Source organism: Bombina bombina, chromosome 3, assembly GCF_027579735.1.
Source record: "Bombina bombina isolate aBomBom1 chromosome 3, aBomBom1.pri, whole genome shotgun sequence".
Classification (NCBI taxonomy): Eukaryota; Metazoa; Chordata; class Amphibia; order Anura; family Bombinatoridae; genus Bombina; species Bombina bombina.
Genome location: NC_069501.1, coordinates 10,883,929 through 10,904,998, shown reverse-complemented (window position 1 = coordinate 10,904,998; position 21,070 = coordinate 10,883,929). Strand labels below are relative to the sequence as shown.

At 45.6% G+C, this 21,070-nt stretch overlaps 1 protein-coding gene across 2 annotated transcripts in view; it reads left to right on the top strand.

Annotated features, from left to right (window-relative positions):
* Positions 1-21,070, top strand: part of PDXK (pyridoxal kinase) — a 96,258-nt gene that overhangs the window by 60,181 nt on the left and 15,007 nt on the right. For both annotated transcript variants that reach the window (XM_053705717.1, XM_053705718.1), the window contains exons 8-10: positions 3,690-3,735; positions 4,129-4,240; positions 10,195-10,331. In XM_053705717.1, the coding sequence (XP_053561692.1) occupies positions 3,690-3,735; positions 4,129-4,240; positions 10,195-10,331 (295 nt within the window). The remainder of the gene's footprint in view (positions 1-3,689; positions 3,736-4,128; positions 4,241-10,194; positions 10,332-21,070) is intronic.

Sequence of the window (21,070 nt, the reverse complement as noted above, 5' to 3'; positions counted from 1 at the left end):
ATGTGCATCACGTGCAGCCAGGGTGCTAAGTAATGGTCTTCAGTTTCTATATCAGTAATGTGCAGGAGAGATTACAGAACAATGCTGTACATGCCATGTGCATCACGTGCAGCCAGGGTGCTAAGTAATGGTCTTCAGTTTCTTTATCAGTAATGTGCAGGAGAGATTACAGAATAATACTGTACAAGCCATATGCATCACGTGCAGCCAGGGTGCTAAGTAATGGTCTTCAGTTTCTTTATCAGTAATGTGCAGGAGAGATTACAGAATAATACTGTACAAGCCATGTGCATCACGTGTTCCATGCAGCCAGGGCGCTAAGTAATGATTTTCTTCAGTTTCTTTATCAGTAATGTGCATGAGAGATTACAGAACAATGCCATACAAGCCACGTGCATCACATGCAGCCAGGGTGCTAAGTAATGGTCGTCTTCAGTTTCTTTATCAGTAATGTGCAGGAGAGATTACAGAACAATGCTGTACAAGCCACGTGCATCACGTGTTCCATGCAGCCAGGGCGATAAGTAATGGTCTTCAGTTTCTTTATCAGTAATGTGCATGAGAGATTACAGAACAATGCTGTACAAGCCACGTGCATCACTGCTTCCTGTGTATCAGAATGGAGATGTCCTTAGGGACCTGGCTTCCTGTGCATCAGAATGGAGATGTCCTTAGGGACCTGGCTTCCTGTGTATCAGAATGGAGATGTCCTTAGGGACCTGGCTTCCTGTGCATCAGAATGGAGATGTCATTAGGGACCTTGCTTCCTGTGTATCAGAATGGAGATGTCCTTAGGGACCTGGCTTCCTGTGTATCAGAATGGAGATGTCCTTAGGGACCTGGCTTCCTGTGTATCAGAATGGAGATGTCCTTAGGGACCTGGCTTCCTGTGCATCAGAATGGAGATGTCCTTAGGGACCTGGCTTCCTGTGTATCAGAATGGAGATGTCATTAGGGACCTTGCTTCCTGTGTATCAGAATGGAGATGTCATTAGGGACCTTGCTTCCTGTGTATCAGAATGGAGATGTCATTAGGGACCTGGCTTCCTGTGTATCAGAATGGAGATGTCATTAGGGACCCGGCAGCCAGGGCGCAAAGTATAATGGTCTTCAGTTTCTTTATCAGTAATGTGCAGTAGAGGTTGCAGAATAATACTGTACAAGCCATGTGCATCACGTGCAGCCAGGGTGCTAAGTAATGGTCTTCAGTTTCTATATCAGTAATGTGCAGGAGAGATTACAGAACAATGCTGTACATGCCATGTGCATCACGTGCAGCCAGGGTGCTAAGTAATGGTCTTCAGTTTCTATATCAGTAATGTGCAGGAGAGATTACAGAACAATGCTGTACATGCCATGTGCATCACGTGCAGCCAGGGCGCTAAGTAATGGTCTTCAGTTTCTTTATCAGTAATGTGCAGGAGAGATTACAGAATAATACTGTACAAGCCATGTGCATCACGTGCAGCCAGGGCGCTAAGTAATGGTCTTCAGTTTCTATATCAGTAATGTGCAGGAGAGATTGCAGAACAATGCTGTACATGCCATGTGCATCACGAGCAGCCAGGGCGCTAAGTAATGGTCTTCAGTTTCTTTATCAGTAATGTGCAGGAGAGATTACAGAATAATACTGTACAAGCCATGTGCATCACGTGTTCCATGCAGCCAGGGCGCTAAGTAATGATTTTCTTCAGTTTCTTTATCAGTAATGTGCAGGAGAGATTACAGAACAATGCCATACAAGCCACGTGCATCACATGCAGCCAGGGTGCTAAGTAATGGTCGTCTTCAGTTTCTTTATCAGTAATGTGCATGAGAGATTACAGAACAATGCTGTACAAGCCACGTGCATCACGTGTTCCATGCAGCCAGGACGATAAGTAATGGTCTTCAGTTTCTTTATCAGTAATGTGCATGAGAGATTACAGAACAATGCTGTACAAGCCACGTGCATCACGTGTTCCATGCAGCCAGGGTGCTAAGTAATGGTCGTCTTCAGTTTCTTTATCAGTAATGTGCAGGAGAGATTACAGAACAATGTTGTACAAGCCACGTGCATCACATGCAGCCAGGGTGCTAAGTAATGGTCGTCTTCAGTTTCTTTATCAGTAATGTGCAGGAGAGATTACAGAACAATGCTGTACAAGCCACGTGCATCACGTGTTCCATGCAGCCAGGGCGATAAGTAATGGTCTTCAGTTTCTTTATCCGTAATGTGCATGAGAGATCACAGAACAATGCTGTACAAGCCACGTGCATCACGTGCAGCCAGGGCGCTAAGTAATGGTCGTCTTCAGTTTCTTTATCAGTAATGTTCAGGACAGATTACAGAACAATGCTGTACAAGCCACGTGCATCACGTGCAGCCAGGGCGCTAAGTAATGGTCGTCTTCAGTTTCTTTATCAGTAATGTTCAGGACAGATTACAGAACAATGCTGTACAAGCCATGTGCATCACGTGCAGCCAGGGCGCTAAGTAATGGTCGTCTTCAGTTTCTTTATCAGTAATGTTCAGGACAGATTACAGAACAATGCTGTACAAGCCACGTGCATCACATGCAGCCAGGGTGCTAAGTAATGGTCGTCTTCAGTTTCTTTATCAGTAATGTTCAGGACAGATTACAGAACAATGCTGTACAAGCCATGTGCATCACATGCAGCCAGGGCGCTAAGTAATAGTCTTCAGTTCTTTATCAGTAATGTGCATGAGAGATCACAGAACAATGCTGTACAAGCCACGTGCATCACGTGCAGCCAGGGCGCTAAGTAATGGTCTTCAGTTTCTTTATCAGTAATGTGCAGGAGAGATTACATAACAATGCTGTACAAGCCATGTGCATCACGTGCAGCCAGGGTGCTAAGTAATGGTCTTCAGTTTCTTTATCAGTAATGTGCAGGAGAGATTACAGAACAATGCTGTACAAGCCACGTGCATCACGTGCAGCCAGGGCACTAAGTAATGGTCGTCTTCAGTTTCTTTATCAGTAATGTGCAGGACAGATTACAGAACAATGCTGTACAAGCCACGTGCATCACATGCAGCCAGGGTGCTAAGTAATGGTCTTCAGTTTCTTTATCAGTAATGTGCATGAGAGATCACAGAACAATGCTGTACAAGCCATGTGCATCACGTGCAGCCAGGGCGCTAAGTAATGGTCGTCTTCAGTTTCTTTATCGTAATGTGCAGGAGAGATTACAGAACAATGTTTCCATATTTCACATCACGTAAAGTAGTTAGAACAGGATTTGTTTGATCTGAAAGGGTATAGGGCTGGCAAATGAGGCTAAACCAAGAAGTGGAGATCTCTAGGCAAGAAATGCATGTACGGTTTTATGGGTGGGTGGTACATTTCTGTGACAGGGTTTTGTGGAAGACATGCACGAGTTTTGTTTTTGTAGTGTTATTTCTGAGGGGTACAGCATATATTGAGTGAGGTTTGTACTGGACAGTGTTGTGTTTCTACAAGGCACTGCTTGAGTTTGAGTATGTGGTATGGTTAGTGGGAATGATTGGGTATGGTTAGTGGGTATATGTGGGTATGGTTAGTGGACATGAGTGGGTTTGGTTAGTGGGCGTATGTGGCTATGGTTAGTGGGCATAGGTGTGTATGGTTAGTGGGCTTCTGAGGATGTGCTGGAGTTAGAGATGTTGCAGGTACAAGATGATCTAGCATTGCTTGTTCTTGCAGGTTACTAACTGGGCGTAAGATTCACAGCCAGGAGGAAGCTGTACAGGTGAGGGTCATATACCCAGTGTTCGCCACATGACCTCGTTACTTAATGCCAAAGTCAATGAACCTTTGCTCAGGGGTGTCCAGTCATTACTAATTTAGTGCCATGTTGCATTTGTTTCTCGTATGGCTTGTGAAAAATTATAAAAATATATTAATTTATGTTGAAACATAGACACATTTACAGATACATATTGACAGGACAGCCAGGTGCAAAGAAAAAGAGCATCAGATGGAAAGAGATGAGTATTGTGGAGTGATGTCCTCTGAGCCTCCGGTTGGATAACCATGGTTCATCTCTTACAATCATCACTCTCTTTCAGGCTTTCACTTTGTTGAACTTGTTCTTTTAGTCTCTCAGCTGGCACAGACTCTTTCATTTTCCTGTTGTTCTAAGGTTATGGATATATTGCACTCGTATGGACCGCACACTGTAGTGATAACCAGCTCAGACCTTCCAGCCTCTCGAGGAGCCGAGTATCTGGTTACACTGGGAAGCCAACGGAGAGGTGAGAATATGCCATGGATATTTGACCCCACCAGTACATGAGTACTGTCATATCTACTGTTTTTTGTACTTCGTGTCTTGTATGGATTCCATCCAATCCTCTTCACTCTCTACTTACTTCACTTGCCTTTACATATAAGCTCACCCCTTCATTCCTCACCATTTCTCCGTCTTGCTCCTTTTCCATGAAATTCCCCTAATCGTATTTCTTTCTAATGACACGATGAGTCCACGGATCATCTAATTACTAATGGGATATATCACTCCTGCCCCGCAGGAGGGGGCAAAGAGCACCACATCAAAGCTGTTAAATATCACCTCCCTTCCCTCCCACCTCAGTCATTCTCTCTGCCTATGTTAGCGCAAGAAAGTGGTAAAGTTAGGTGTTGGTAAAAAATTCTTCAAGCAAGATTTTATTATTTTTAAAGTAGTGCAAGATTGTGCTGCTTTGTTCTGGGGTGTAGCCGTAGTCCATATCAGTCTCTTCAGTAGAGCAGTGGTGGCTTTAGAGCAATGGGAACTTGCGGGACATAATTCTCACTGCTCCTCCCATGTAATTTATGCTGCTCTAACTCTGAAAGCCTGAGTAAAATTACTCAGTCTTTTTTCTTTCCACAGGGCTATGTGAGGGAGAGGACCTCTCAAAACTGGTGAGCTGCCTTACTGTCGGGCAGATTTGTGACGTAAGTGCTGACTTTATTATTTCTGGAAAGAAAGAAGACACTCAGAAAAAGTGGGCACTTTATTTAAAAGACTTTTAGGCTCTGGTGGTTCCACTACTCCCGGCGGTTATACTTTATTACAAAATGCCGACAGGGAGCTTTTTGTTTTGGGGACGCCCACGATGGGCGGAGCTATGTGAGGCGGCAATCTGTATTGCGCGCCACTTTTACTTCAACTCCGAGTGCGGAGGAAGAGTATTTTCAGGGTCTGGCTAGAAACGCATGATTTTCTGAAAGCATGCGTTTCTAGGACCAGAGAACGGCTCACTTCGTCTGCTGCTGGGTTCCGGATCATTTATCTAGTGGGATTAACAAGCTCCAGTGTAGCAGATCAGGTAGGCACCTCAGCAAAGTAGCTGAGGTGTAGAGGTGTTATTTTATTATTATTTAGAAAATGTTCTCATTCTGCAGACTAAAGTAAAAAAAAAGTTACGATTTAAATTTAAAGGGTCAGTAAAGTTTTTTTTGTATTTAAATTTTTTATTAAAAAATCAAGGTTATAATTTGAGCCATTGTGAGTCAGAATGGACCAAGAGGCTTTGCAAAATGTCACTTGTTGTTTGTGTTTTGATGCCAATGTGGAACCACCAATCCCTTTCTGTTCCTCATGTATTGAGAGAACTTTAAATTATAGGGATAGACTTTTTTTCTGAACCAACATTTTCTAAGGCAGCTGCTGTTCAGGAGTCTAATGGCAATGTTCAATATATGCCGCAGCTTTCTCCTCAAGCATCCCAAATTGTATCGCCCACACATGCAGTGCCCTGCGCTTCCTCTTTAACTCCTCCTGGAATTACGTTGCAAGACATCACTTCTCTCATGTCCTCTGCGGTTTCTGATGCGTTGTCTGCTTTTCCCATGCTGCAGGGAAAGTGCAAGTGGAAAAGTAAACATTCAGTAGGTGTTACTGACGTAGTTGTTGCTATTTCGGATGCCCCTCCCAGAAGCCTGAGGAGGAGGATCTTTCGGTAGCAACTGAGGGGGAAATCTCAGATTCTGACAGTGTAATTCCTCCTGCTGATACTGAAGTTGTATCCTTCAGGTTTAAGCTAGAACACCTCAGTCTGTTACTTATGGAGGTCTTAGCTACATTGGACGACAGCGACACTATGGTCGTAGTTCATCCTAAGAAATCCAGTAAGCTAAACAAATATTTTGATGTACCTTCCTCGGTAGAGGTTTTTCCAGTACCAGACCGAGCTTCTGAGAGCATTGCTAAGGAATGGGAGAGACCGGGTATCACTTTTTCCCCATCCCGTATATTTAAAAAGTGGTTTCCCATAGCGGACTCTATCAAGGAGTCTTGGCAAACCGTACCCAAGGTGGAAGTGCCAATTTCCACTCTGGCCAAGAGGGTTGCCTTCCCCATAGAGGATAGTTGTGCCTTTAAGGATCCTATGGTCAAAAAGTTAGAGGGGTTACTCAAGAAGATGTATGTTCACCAGGGTTTACAATGGCAACCTGCAGTGTGCATTACTACCGTCACTAGTGCAACGGCATATTGTTTTGATGCGTTGCCTGATGCTATTAGGACAGACACTCCCCTTGATGAGATCCAGGATAGGATAAAAGCCCTTAAATTGGCTAATTCCTTTATTACTGATGCTTCCCTACAGGTTATCAAACTGGGAGCAAAGATTTCAGGCTTTGCTGTTCTAGCCCGCAGAGCCTTATGGTTAAAACCTTGGTCTGCGCATGTGTCGTCTAAGTCTAAACTTTTAGCGATTCCGTACAAGAGAAAGACCTTGTTTGGACCGGGTTTGACGGAAATAATCTCTGATATTACGGGAGGAAAGGGTCATCTCCTCCCTCAGGATAAGAGAAACAAACAAAAGGGATGTCAGAGTAATTTCCGTTCCTTTCGAAATTTCAAGGGAAATTCTTCCTTCCGCTTCCTCTTCCAAGCAGGAGCCATCCAAACCTTCCTGGAGAACCAATCAGTCTTGGAACAAGGGAAAACAATCCAAGAAACCTACTATGGATTCAAAATCGGCATGAAGGGACTGCCCCCGATCCGGGACCGGATCTTGTGGAGGGCAGGCTTTTCTTCTTTGCCCAGGTGTGGGTTCGAGATGTTCAGGATCCCTGGGCAGTAGACAGTGTCCCAGGGATACAAACTAGAGTTCAAGAATTTTCCTCCCAGAGGCAGGTTTCTGCTTTCAAGATTATCTATAGACCAGACAAAAAGAGAGGCGTTCTTACACTATGTACGGGACCTCTCCGACCTGGGAGTAATAGTTCCTGTTCCGATGCAGGAACGGGGTCTGGGGTTTTATTCAAATCTGTTCGTGGTTCCCAAAAAGGAGGGAACCTTCAGACCAAGAGTCTAAACAAATTTCTCAAAGTACCGTCCTTCAAGATGGAAACTGTTCCATTCTTCCTTTGATCCAAGAGGGTTAATTTATGATGACAGTGGATTCAAAGGACGCGTACCTGCATGTTCCCGTTCACAGAATTTTCTCAAAGGTTCTGGGATCTCTGTTAGCGGTTCTCCAATTACGGGGCATTGCAGTGGCGCCCTATCTGGACGACATCCTGGTCCAGGCACCATCCTTTCAACAAGCAAGTTCCCACACGGAAATATTGTTATCTTTCCTGCAATCTCACGGATTGAAGGTAAATTTGGAAAAGAGCTTCTTAGTTACAAATACAAGGGTAACCTTCTTGGGAACCATAATAGATTCCCTATCAATGAAAATCTTTTTGACAGATGCCAGGAAATCAAAGATTTTCGATTCTTGTCTAGCGCTTCAGTCCTCTCCTTGGCCATTAGTGGCTCAGTGCATGGAGGTAACCGGTCTGATGATAGCAGCTATGGACATCATACCGTTCGCCCGGTTCTACCTCAGACCTCTGCAATTAAACATGCTCAGTCAATGGAATGGAGATTATGCGGACCTGTCTCCGCAAACACAGCTGAAGCAGGAGACAAGGGATTCTCTTTTTTGGTGGTTGTCTCAGGATCATCTCTCCCAGGGAACCTGCTTTCCAGACCCTCTTGGGTGATTGTGACAACAGACGTTAGCCTTCTGGGATGGGGAGCAGTCTGGGGCTCTCTAAAGGCTCAGGGAACTTGGACTCAGTCAGAGTCTGTTCTGCCCATAAACATTCTGGAGCTGAGAGCAATCCTCAATGCTCTTCTGGCCTGGCCTCAGTTGGCCTCAGCCTAGTTCATCAGGTTCCAGTCGGACAACATAACTTCAGTGGCTTACATCAACCATCAGGGAGGAACGTGGAGTTCCTTAGCCATGACAGAGGTAGCCAAGATAATTCGGTGGGCGGAGACCCACAATTGCTGTCTATTGGCGATCCACATCCCAGTAGTGGACAACTGGAAGGCGGACTTCCTGAGCAGACAGACCTTTCACCCGGGGGAGTGAGAACTCCATCCGGAAGTGTTTTCCAGCCTGATTCTCAAATGGGGTCAGCCAGAATTGGATCTCATGGCATCTCGGCAGAATGCCAAGCTTCCGAGGTACGGGTCAAGGGACCCTCAGGCTGTACTGATAGACGCCCTGGTGGTACCTTGGACCCTTTAGTCTTGCATACATATTTCCTCCATTCGCTCTTCTTCCTCGGGTCATTGCTCGAATCAAGCAGGAGATGGCGTCCGTGATCCTCATTTCACCGGCGTGGCTTTGCAGAATTTGGTATGCAGACCTGGTGGACATGTCATCTCTTCCACCTTGGAGACTTCCATTGAGGAAGGACCTTCTACTTCAAGGGTCCTTCCTTCATCCAAATCTAGTTTCTCTGAAGCTGACTGCTTGGAGATAAAAACGCTTAATTTTATCCAAGCAGGGATTTTTAGAATCGGTCATAGAGACCATGATTCAGGCTCGTAAACCTGTGACTAGGAAGATTTACCACAAGATATGGCGTAAATATCTATATTGGTGTGAATTCAATGGCTACTCTTGGAGTAGAGTTAGGATTCCTAGAATTCTGTCCTTTCTCCAAGAAGGTTTGGAGAAGGGATTATCGTCAAGTTTCCTAAAGGGTCAAATATCTGCCTTGTCTATTTTGTTACATAAACGTCTGGCGGACGTACCAGACGTGCAATTGTTTTGTCAAGCCTTGGTCAGGATCAGGCCTGTGTTCTTAAGGTTCTTCAAGGGGCTCCGTTTGAGCTTATGCATTCCTTAGATATTAAGTTGTTATCTTGGAAAGTTTTGTTTCTTGTTGCTATTTCATCTGCTCGTAGAGTGTCAGAGCTCTCGGCATTACAGTATGAATCTCCTTTATTTTTCATTCGGATAAGGTAGTTTTACGTACAAAGTTAGGATTTCTCCCTAAAGTAGTTTCTGACCGGAACATTAATCAGGAGATTGTTGTTCCTTCCTTGTGTCCTAATCCTTCTTCTCAGAAGGAACAGCTTCTGCACAATTTGGACGTGGTACGTGTTATAAAACTTACAGGCGACTAAGGATTTTCGTAAGTCTTCTGCCGTATTTGTGGTTTTCTCTGGAAAACGTAAGGGACAGAAAGCTACGGCTATTTCTCTTTCTTTGTGGCAGAAGAGTATCATACGTTTTGCCTATGAAACTGCTGGACAGCAACCTCCAGAGAGAGTTACGGCTCATTCCACAAGGGCTGTTGCTTCCTCATGGGCATTCAAAAATGAAGCTTCTATGGAACAGATTTGCAAGGCTGCAACTTGGTCCTCTCTTCACACTTTTTCAAAATTCTATAAATTTGACACTTTTGCCTCAGCTGAGGCCGCTTTTGGGAGAGAGGTTCTTCAAGCAGTGGTGCCTTCCGTTTAGGTTCCCAGTCTTGTCCCTCCCTTATCTGTGTACTCTAGCTTGGGTATTGAATCCCATTAGTAATTATATGATCCATGGACTCATCATGTCAGTAGAAGGAAAACTAAATTTATGCTTACCTGATAAATGTATTTCTTTCTTGACACGATGAGTCCACGGCCCGTCCTGTTCTTTTAGACAGGGTGTTGGTATATTATAAACTTTAGACACCTCTGCACCTTGTTACTTCCTTTCTCTCCTTTACTTCGGTCGAATGACTGGGGTTGGAGGGAAGGGAGGTGATATTTAACAGCTTTGCTGTGGTGCTCTTTGCCGCCTCCTGCTGGGCAGGAGTGATATATCCCATTAGTAATTAGATGATTTGTGGACTCATTGTGTCATGAAAGAAATACATTTATCAGGTAAGCATAAATTTTGTTTTTCCAACAAAGCTGACTAGTTCCCCTCTCATCTCTCTCCTTCCCTAGTGGAGGAAGGTGGTCAGACGCATACCCTGCGGATCTCCTTGGAGCTTCCTCGTGTAGACGCAGTGTTTGTGGGGACTGGTGACCTGTTTGCTTCAATGCTACTAGCCTGGACACATCATCACCCCAATAACTTCAAGGTGATTTCATTCTGCTCTACCCAAGCAGATTATCTGAAATAGCTCAGGCTTGTCTTCTGGATACCATAAAACGACATCTCACTTTCCAGTCATTTAAATGTAGGGTCATCTCCTCTGCATTGTAATGCGTTAAATACTGTGTTAGGTAAATTTTAATCCAGATAGTAATTAAAAAATCTTATTAGACCTCAGGGTTCTCTAACATAAAAGGAGGTCCTATTGCTCTTTTTATATAAATATTTTACAAGATATGACGAGGCCACGGATTTCATCCTTACTTATGGGATTACGCCTCCTGGTCAGCAGGAGGAGGCAAAGAGCACCACAGCAGAGCTGTATATATAGCTCCTCCCTTCCCTCCCACTCCAGTCATTCTCTTTGCCTGTGTTAGTGATAGGAAGAGGTAAAGTGAGGTGTTAGTTTAGATTCTTCAATCAAGAGTTTATTATTTTCAAATGGTGCCAGTGTGTACTATTTTACTCTGGGTACAGCTATAGGGTCTGTGCAGATTACATTCGTCCTCTGTGACTCCCAAGGAGGGCTGCCCTGATGAATATAGTCTTAGCAAGTTTTATCTAAGACCCAGTTTGTTCCCACAGATTCCTGGAGGAGATGAAGGACCTCTTGCAGTGTGGGACGAGTCATGTTGTTACTCAACATGGAGGTATGTGCAGTCTTTATTTTCTGTGACACTTGGTACCTCAGAAAGGACTGTCCCTCTCTATATGCTGACCTATGCCTGTGCCCTATTATACAGGGAGTGCAGAATTATTAGTCAAATGAGTATTTTGACCACATCATCCTCTTTATACATGTTGTCTTACTCCAAGCTGTATAGGCTCGAAAGCCTACTACCAATTAAGCATATTAGGTGATGTGCATCTCTGTAATGAGAAGGGGTGTGGTCTAATGACATCAACACCCTATATCAGGTGTGCATAATTATTAGGCAACTTCCTTTCCTTTGGCAAAATGGGTCAAAAGAAGGACTTGACAGGCTCAGAAAAGTCAAAAATAGTGAGATATCTTGCAGAGGGATGCAGCACTCTTAAAATTGCAAAGCTTCTGAAGCGTGATCATCGAACAATCAAGCGTTTCATTCAAAATAGTCAACAGGGTCGCAAGAAGCGTGTGGAAAAACCAAGGCGCAAAATAACTGCCCATGAACTGAGAAAAGTCAAGCGTGCAGCTGCCAAGATGCCACTTGCCACCAGTTTGGCCATATTTCAGAGCTGCAACATCACTGGAGTGCCCAAAAGCACAAGGTGTGCAATACTCAGAGACATGGCCAAGGTAAGAAAGGCTGAAAGACGACCACCACTGAACAAGACACACAAGCTGAAACGTCAAGACTGGGCCAAGAAATATCTCAAGACTGATTTTTCTAAGGTTTTATGGACTGATGAAATGAGAGTGAGTCTTGATGGGCCAGATGAATGGGCCCGTGGCTGGACTGGTAAAGGGCAGAGAGCTCCAGTCCGACTCAGACGCCAGCAAGGTGGAGGTGGAGTACTGGTTTGGGCTGGTATCATCAAAGATGAGCTTGTGGGGCCTTTTCGGGTTGAGGATGGAGTCAAGCTCAACTCCCAGTCCTACTGCCAGTTTCTGGAAGACACCTTCTTCAAGCAGTGGTACAGGAAGAAGTCTGCATCCTTCAAGAAAAACATGATTTTCATGCAGGACAATGCTCCATCACACGCGTTCAAGTACTCCACAGCGTGGCTGGCAAGAAAGGGTATAAAAGAAGAAAATCTAATGACATGGCCTCCTTGTTCACCTGATCTGAACCCCATTGAGAACCTGTGGTCTATCATCAAATGTGAGATTTACAAGGAGGGAAAACAGTACACCTCTCTGAACAGTGTCTGGGAGGCTGTGGTTGCTGCTGCACGCAATGTTGATGGTGAACAGATCAAAACACTGACAGAATCCATGGATGGCAGGCTTTTGAGTGTCCTTGCAAAGAAAGGTGGCTATATTGGTCACTGATTTGTTTTTGTTTTGTTTTTGAATGTCAGAAATGTATATTTGTGAATGTTGAGATGTTATATTGGTTTCACTGGTAAAAATAAATAATTGAAATGGGTATATATTTGTTTTTTGTTAAGTTGCCTAATAATTATGCACAGTAATAGTCACCTGCACACACAGATATCCCCCTAAAATAGCTAAAACTAAAAACAAACTAAAAACTACTTCCAAAAATATTCAGCTTTGATATTAATGAGTTTTTTGGGTTCATTGAGAACATGGTTGTTGTTCAATAATAAAATTAATCCTCAAAAATACAACTTGCCTAATAATTCTGCACTCCCTGTATCTCAGAGCAGGATATGGCTGGGGGTAAACAGAGAAGACTGCTTGAGGCAGGGGTCATTAGGGATTAATGCGGTAGAAATTTACACTATTTTACCCCTTTTTATATGTGGGCTGACGCTGGGGGCTCTCGGAGTGGTGAACTCCGGATCATTTAAAGTTTATTATGCTTGCGGCATGGTTATAGGCATAGCAATGTAAGGTGTTATTTTACTGGGGGACTGGCTTCATGTGGGGCACTTTTATGAGGTGCAACGATACTCCGGTGGCTCCATTTTTGTGTTTTCCTATACAGTATTGAGCCGCGCGGGAGTTCCGCTTTGACACGCCCATGATGGGCGGGGCACTCGCGCGCTAGTAGAAGCAGCGCAGTGCCTGTCTGGGAGTCGATTGGATACTTGACTCTGTTGTTCTGTCTGGACCGCATGGGTAGTTAGAACTCAGGCGGTCTAGACACTCTGCTGTGGCGAGGTGTTAAAATCTGAAGTAGATAAGTTTGCAGGTGCAATTATCCTTTAGGAGTTAATTACTCATGGAATACGTATAACTGCGATCTTTATTTTGCAAGGCCACAATTATAGGTGTTTTTCAGCCGCACAAGTGTGCTGCGCAAAGGTTTTTTATTTTCTCTTAAAGGCACAGTTGTTTTTATTCTAAATAACTAGATTGTGCATAAAGTGTTTTTATTCTAAATAAATTGTTTATAAAAAGTGTTTGATATAACTGAATACAATTTTCAGTTTTTTACTATGGATGACCTTGAAGCCAGTACTTGTTCCATGTGTTTAAATGCCATTGTGGAACCCCCGCTTACTTTTTGTCCCTCATGCACTGAGAAGGCACTGCAATGTAAAGAGCAAATTTTTCTTAACAAAGATATAGTGCAGGATGTTTCTCAGACTGATGAGACTCATGGTTTGCCAATTCTTTCTCCCCAAGCATCACAGCCCTTAACACCCACTCAAGCGACGCCATGTTCTTCATCTGCGTCCACTTCATTTACTCTGCAGGATATGGCTGCAGTTATGTCATCCACCCTTACAGAAGTTTTATCCAAGTTGCCAGTGTTACAGGGCAAACGCAGCAGGACAGAAGCCACTTTGGTTCCTGCGACTTCTGATGCCTTGATGGCTATCTCCGATGTACCCTCCCAGTGATCTGATTTGGGGGTTAGGGAACTTCTGTCTGAGGGGAACTTTCCGACTCAGGGAGTGCGTTACCTCAGCCAGACTCGGAATTCATGTCCTTCAGATTTAAGCTTGAACACCTCCGCCTGTTACTTCGGGAGGTTTTAGCGACTCTGGATGACTGTGACTCTATTGTGGTACCACCAGAGAAATTGTGTAAGATGGACAAATACTTAGAGGTTCCTTCTTATTCTGATGTGTTTCCGGTTCCTAAGAGAATTTCGGAAGTTATTACGCAGGAATGGGAAAGACCGTGTATACCGTTCTCACCTTCTCCTAATTTTAAGAAAATGTATCCTATAGCTGACACTGTTCGGGATTCTTGGCAAATGGTCCCTAAGGTGGAGGGAGCTATATCTACCCTGGCTAAGCGTACAACTATTCCTATTAAGGACAGTTGTGCTTTCAAAGATCCTATGGATAAAAAGTTAGAGGGTCTTTTAAAGAAGCTATTTATTCATCAGGGTTTTCTATTGCAACCGACGACTTGTATTGTACCAGTTACAACTGCGGCTGCCTTTTGGTTTGACGCCTTAGAAGAGTTTTTCTTAAGACTGAGACTCCTTTAGAGGAAATACTAGATAGAATTAAGGCCCTTAAGCTGGCTAATTCTTTTGTTATGGATGCCGCCTTTCAGATCGCCAAGCTGGCGGCTAAGAATGCAGGATTTGCTATTTTAGCGCAAAGAGCTTTATGGTTAAAATCTTGGTCTGCGGATGTGTCCTCTAAATCAAAGCTTTTGGCTATTCCTTTCAAAGGAAAGACCCTGTTCGGGCCTGACTTGAAAGAGATAATTTCTGACATTACGGGAGGTAAGGGTCATCTCCTACCTCAGGATAAAACAGTTAAACAGAGGGGTAAACAGAGTAATTTTCATTCCTTTCGAAATTTCAAGGGAGTCCCTTCTTCTTCCGCTAAACAGGAAGGGAATTTTGCACAAACCAAGTCCATCTGGAGACGCAACCAGGCTTGGAACAAGGGTAAACAACCCAAGAAGCCCGCTGCTGCTCCCAAAACAGCATGAAGGGACGGCCCCCGATCCTGGACCTAGTAGGGGGCAGACTTTCTCTCTTTGTCCAGGCTTGGATAAGAGATGTTCAGGACCCCTGGACACTGGAAATTGTGTCTCAAGGGTATCCGCTGGAGTTCAAAAATTCCTCCCCAAGGGGAAGGTTTCTTCTTTCACGATTTTCTGCAGACCAGATAAAAAGAGAGGCGTTCTTACGTTGTGTAAAAGACCTCTCCACTATGGGACTAATTTGTCCCGTTCCAATACAGGGGCAGGGGTTTTACTCAAATCTTTTTGTGGTTCCCAAAAAAGAGGGAACGTTCCGACCCATTTTAGATCTCAAGGGTCTAAACAAGTTCCTCAGAGTTCCATCCTTCAAGATGGAGACTATTCGGACAATTCTTCCATTGATCCAGGAGGGTCAATATATGACTACCGTGGACTTAAAGGATGCATATCTTCATGTTCCTATCCACAGAGATCATCACCAGTTCCTGAGGTTTGCCTTTCTGGAAAAACATTTTCATTTCATGGCCCTTCCTTTCGGGTTGGCCATGGCACCCAGGATCTTCACGAAGGTTCTCAGACCGTGGGGCATTGCAGTGGAGCCTTATCTGGACGATATTCTGATCCAGGTGTCATCTTATCAGCTGACAAAGTCTCATACCGACATTGTCCTATCCTTTCTAAGGACTCACGGGTGGAAGGTGAATCTAGAAAATAGTTAATTAATTCCACAGACAAGGGTTCCTTTCCTGGGAACTCTAATAGACCCTATATCCATGAAAATCTTTTTGACGGAAGTCAGAAAGTTAAAAATTATGAATACATGCCGAACCCTTCTGTCCAATCCTCGGCCATCAGTGGCTCAGTGCATGGAGGTAATTGGATTGATGGTGGCAGCTATGGACATCATTGCGTTTGCTCGTTTTCATCTCAGACCTCTACAACTGAGCAAGCTCAGACAGTGGAATGGAGACTATGCAAATTTGTCTCCTCAGATAGATCTGGAGCAGGAGACAAGAGACTCTTCTGTGGTGGTTATCGCCGGATCATCTGTCCCAGGGGACGTGTTTCCGCAGACCCTCGTGGGTGATAGTGACAACGGACGCCAGACTAATAGGTTGGGGTGCAGTCTGGAATTCCCTGAAGACTCAGGGTGTGTGGACTCGGTCGGAGTCTCTACTTCCAATCAATATTCTGGATTTGAGAGCAATATTCAATACGCTTCAGGCTTGGCCTCAGTTGGCTTCGGCCAAATTCATCCGCTTTCAGTTGGACAACATCACGACTGTGGCTTACATCAATCATCAGGGAGGAACAAGGAGTTCCTTAGCGATGACAGAAGATAATTCGGTGGGCGGAGGCTCACTCTTGTTATCTGTCAGCAATCTACATCCCAGGAGTGGACAACTGGGAAGCAGATTTTTTGAGCAGACAGACGTTTCATCCGGGGGAATGGGAACTCCTCTCTCAGATGGGGCAGACCGGAGCTGGATCTTATGGCATCTCGTCAGAATTCCAAGCTCCCGAGATACGGATCCAGGTCCAGGGATCCTCAGGCTGAACTGATAGATGCCTTGGCAGTGCCTTGGTCGTTCAACCTAGCTTGTGTGTTTCCACCGTTTGCTCTCCTTCCCCGGGTGATTGCTTGGATCAAACAGGAGAGGGCTTCAGTGATTCTCATCGCTCCTGCGTGTCCTCGCAGGACTTGGTATGCCGACCTGGTGGACATGTCCTCTCTGCCACCGTGGAAGCTGCCATTGAGGCAGGACCTTCTTATTCAGGGACCCTTCCATCATCCGAATCTAGTTTCTCTGCAGCTGACTGCTTGGAGATTGAACGCTTGATTTTATCTAAGCGAGGGTTCTCTGATTCGGTCATTGATACCTTGATTCAGGCGCGTAAGCCTTTTACTAGAAGAATTTACCATAAGATATGGCGTAAATATCTTTATTGGTGCGAATCCAAAGGCTACTCATGGAGTAGGGTTAGGATTCCCAGGATTTTATCTTTTCTCCAAGAAGGATTGGAGAAAGGGTTGTCAGCAAGTTCCTTAAAGGGACAGATCTCTGCTTTGTCTATTTTGCTACACAAACGTCTGTCAGATGTTCCAGATGTTCAATCTTTTTGTCAGGCCCTGGCTAGAATCAGGCCTGTGTTTAGACCAATTGCTCCTCCTTGGAGTTTGAATTTAGTTCTTAATGCTCTTCAAGGGGTTCCGTTTGAACCTATGCATTCCATAGATATTAAGTTATTTTGGAAAGTTTTATTTTTGGTTGCTATTTCTTCTGCTTGCAGAGTTTCTGAGCTTTCAGCTTTACAATGTGATTCTCCTTATCTTATTTTCCATTCTGATAAGGTGGTGTTACGTACCAAACGTGGTTTTCTTCCTAAGGTTGTTTCTAATAAGAATATTAATCAGGAAATTGTTGTTCCTTCCTTGTGTCCTAATCCTTCTTCTAAGAAGGAACGTCTGTTACATAACTTGGACGTGGTCCGTGCCCTGAAGTTTTACTTGCAGGCGACTAAAGATTTTCGTCAATCATCTTCATTATTTGTTGTTTTTTCTGGAAAACGTAGGGGCCAGAAAGCTACGGCTACCTCTCTTTCTTTTTGGCTGAAGAGTATCATCTGTCTTGCGTATGAAACTTCTGGACAGCAGCCTCCTGAAAGAATTACGGCTAATTCTACTAGGGCTGTGGCTTCCTCATGGGCATTTAAAAATGATGCTTCCGTTGAACAGATTTGCAAGGCTGCAACTTGGTCGTCTCTTCACACTTTTTCCAAATTTGATACTTTTGCCTCGTCCGAGGCTGTTTTTGGAGAAAGGTTCTTCAAGCAGTGGTGCCTTCCGTTTAGGTTCCTGTCTTGTCCCTCCCTTTCATCCGTGTCCTATAGCTTTAGTATTGTATGAAATCCGTGGACTCGTCAAATCTTTTAAAAGAAAAGGAAATTTATGCTTACCTGATAAATGTATTTATTTTACGATATGACGAGTCCACGGCCCACCCTGTTATTTTCTAATACAGGTCTTTATTTTTGTTAAACTTCAGTCACCTCTGCACCTTGGCTTTTCCTTTCTCTTCCTAACTTAGGTCGAATGACTGGAGTGGGAGGGAAGGGAGGAGCTATATATGCTGTGGTGCTCTTTGCCTCCTCCTGCTGACCAGGAGGCGATAGCCCATAAGTAAGTGTGAAATCTGTGGACTTGTCATATTGTAAAAGAAATACATTTATCAGGTAAGCATACATTTCCTTTTTGCTCACCCACTGATTCTGACTGTCCTTTTTCTCCCCTCACCCACTGATTCTGACTGTGCTTTCTCCCCCCTCACCCACTGATTCTGACTGTGCTTTCTCCCCCCATCACCCACTGATTCTGACTGTGCTTTCTCCCCCCTCACCCACTGATTCTGACTGTGCTTTTTCTCCCCTAACCCACTGATTCTGACTGTACTTTTTCTCCCCTAACCCACTGATTCTGACTGTACTTTTTCTCCCCTAACCCACTGATTCTGACTGTGCTTTTCTCCCCCCTCACCCACGGATTCTGACTGTGCTTTCTCCCCCCTCACCCATGGATTCTGACTGTGCCTTCTCCCCCCTCACCCATGGATTCTGACTGTGCTTTCTCCCCCCTCACCCACTGATTCTGACTGTGCTTTCTCTCCACCTCACCCACTGATTCTGACTGTGCTTTCTCTCCCCTCACCCACTGATTCTGACTGTGCTTTCTCCCCCCTCACCCACTGATTCTGACTGTGCTTTCTCCCCCCTCACCCATTGATTCTGAATGTGCTTTCTCCCCCCTCACCCACTGATTCTGACTGTGCTTTTTCTCCCCTAACCCACTGATTCTGACTGTGCTTTTCTCCCCGTTCACCCACGGATTCTGACTGTGCTTTTCTCCCCGTTCACCCACGGATTCTGACTGTGCTTTTCTCCCCGTTCACCCACGGATTCTGACTGTGCTTTCTCCCCCCTCACCCACGGATTCTGACTGTGCTTTCTCTCCCCTCACCCACGGATTCTGACTGTGCTTTCTCTCCCCTCACCCACGGATTCTGACTGTGCTTTCTCCCCCCTCACCCACTGATTCTGACTGTGCTTTCTCCCTCCTCACCCACTGATTCTGACTGTGCTTTCTCCCCCCTCACCCACTGATTCTGACTGTGCTTTCTCTCCCCTCACCCACTGATTCTGACTCTGCTTTCTCTCCCCCTCACCCACTGATTCTGACTGTGCTTTCTCTCCCCCTCACCCACTGATTCTGACTGTGCTTTCTCTCCCCTCACCCACTGATTCTGACTGTGCTTTCTCTCCCCTCACCCACTGATTCTGACTGTGCTTTCTCTCCCCTCACCCACTGATTCTGACTGTGCTTTCTCTCCCCTCACCCACTGATTCTGACTGTGCTTTTTCTCCCCCCTCACCCACTGATTCTGACTGTGCTTTTTCTCCCCCCTCACCCACTGATTCTGACTGTGCTTTTTCTCCCCCCTCACCTACTGATTCTGACTGTGCTTTCTCCCCCCTCACCCACTGATTCTGACTGTGCTTTTTCTCCCCTCACCCACGGATTCTGACTGTGCTTTCTCCCCCTCACCCACTGATCCACTGATTCTGACTGTGCTTTCTCTCCCCCCTCACCCACTGATTCTGACTGTGCTTTTTCTCCCCCATCACCCACTGATTCTGACTGTGCTTTCTCCCCCCCTCACCCACTGATTCTGACTGTGCTTTCTCCCCCCTCACCCACAGATTCTGACTGTGCTTTCTCCCCCCTCTCACCCACTGATTCTGACTGTGCTTTCTCTCCCCTCACCCACTGATTCTGACTTTTCTTTCTCTCCCCCTCACCCACATATTCTGACTGTGCTTTCTCTCCCCCTGCACCCACTGATTCTGACTGTGCTTTCTCCCCCCTCACCCATGGATTCTGGCTGTGCTTTCTCCCCCCTCACCCACGGATTCTGACTGTGCTTTCTCCCCCTCACCCACTTATTCTGACTGTGCTTTCTCCCCGTCACCCACTGATTCTGACTGTGCTTTCTCCCCCTCACCCACTGATTCTGACTGTGCTTTCTCCCCCATCACCCACTGATTCTGACTGTGCTTTCTCCCCCTCACCCACTGATCCACTGATTCTGACTGTGCTTTCTCCCCCTGCACCCACTGATTCTGACTGTGCTTTCTCCCCTCTCACCCACTGATTCTGACTGTGCTTTCTCTCCCCCTGCACCCAATGATTCTGACTGTGCTTTCTCTCCCCTCACCCACTGATTCTGACTGTGCTTTCTCCCCCCTCACCCACTGATTCTGACTGTGCTTTCTCCCCCCTCACCCACTGATTCTGACTGTGCTTTCTCTCTCCCTCACCCACTGATTCTGACTTGGCTTTCTCTCCCCCCTCACCCACTGATTCTGACTTTTCTTTCTCTCCCCCTCACCCACTGATTCTGACTGTGCTTTCTCCCCCTCACCCACTGATTCTGACTGTGCTTTCTCTCCCCTCACCCACTGATTCTGACTGTTCTTTCTCTCCCCCTCACCCACTGATTCTGACTGTGCTTTCTCCCCCTCACTCACTGATTCTGACTGTGCTTTCTCCCCTCACCCACTGAGTCTGACTGTGCTTTCTCCCCCCTCACCCACTGAGTCTGACTGTGCTTTCTCCCCCCTCACCCACGGATTCTGACTGTGCTTTCTCCCCCATCACCCACTGATTCTGACTGTGCTTTCTCCCCCCCTCACCCACTGATTCTGACTGTGCTTTCTCCCCCCTCACCCACAGATTCTGACTGTGCTTTCTCCCCCCTCACCCACATATTCTGACTGTGCTTTCTCCCCCCTCACCCACAGATTCTGACTGTGCTTTCTCCCCCCTCACCCACGGATTCTGACTGTGCTTTCTCCCCCTCACCCACTTATTCTGACTGTGCTTTCTCCCCCTCACCCACTGATTCTGACTGTGCTTTCTCCCCCTCACCCACTGATTCTGACTGTGCTTTCTCCCCCATCACCCACTGATTCTGACTGTGCTTTCTCCCCCTCACCCAATGATCCACTGATTCTGACTGTGCTTTCTCCCCCTGCACCCACTGATTCTGACTGTGCTTTCTCCCCTCTCACCCACTGATTCTGACTGTGCTTTCTCCCCTCTCACCCACTGATTCTGACTGTGCTTTCTCTCCCCCTGCACCCACTTATTCTGACTGTGCTTT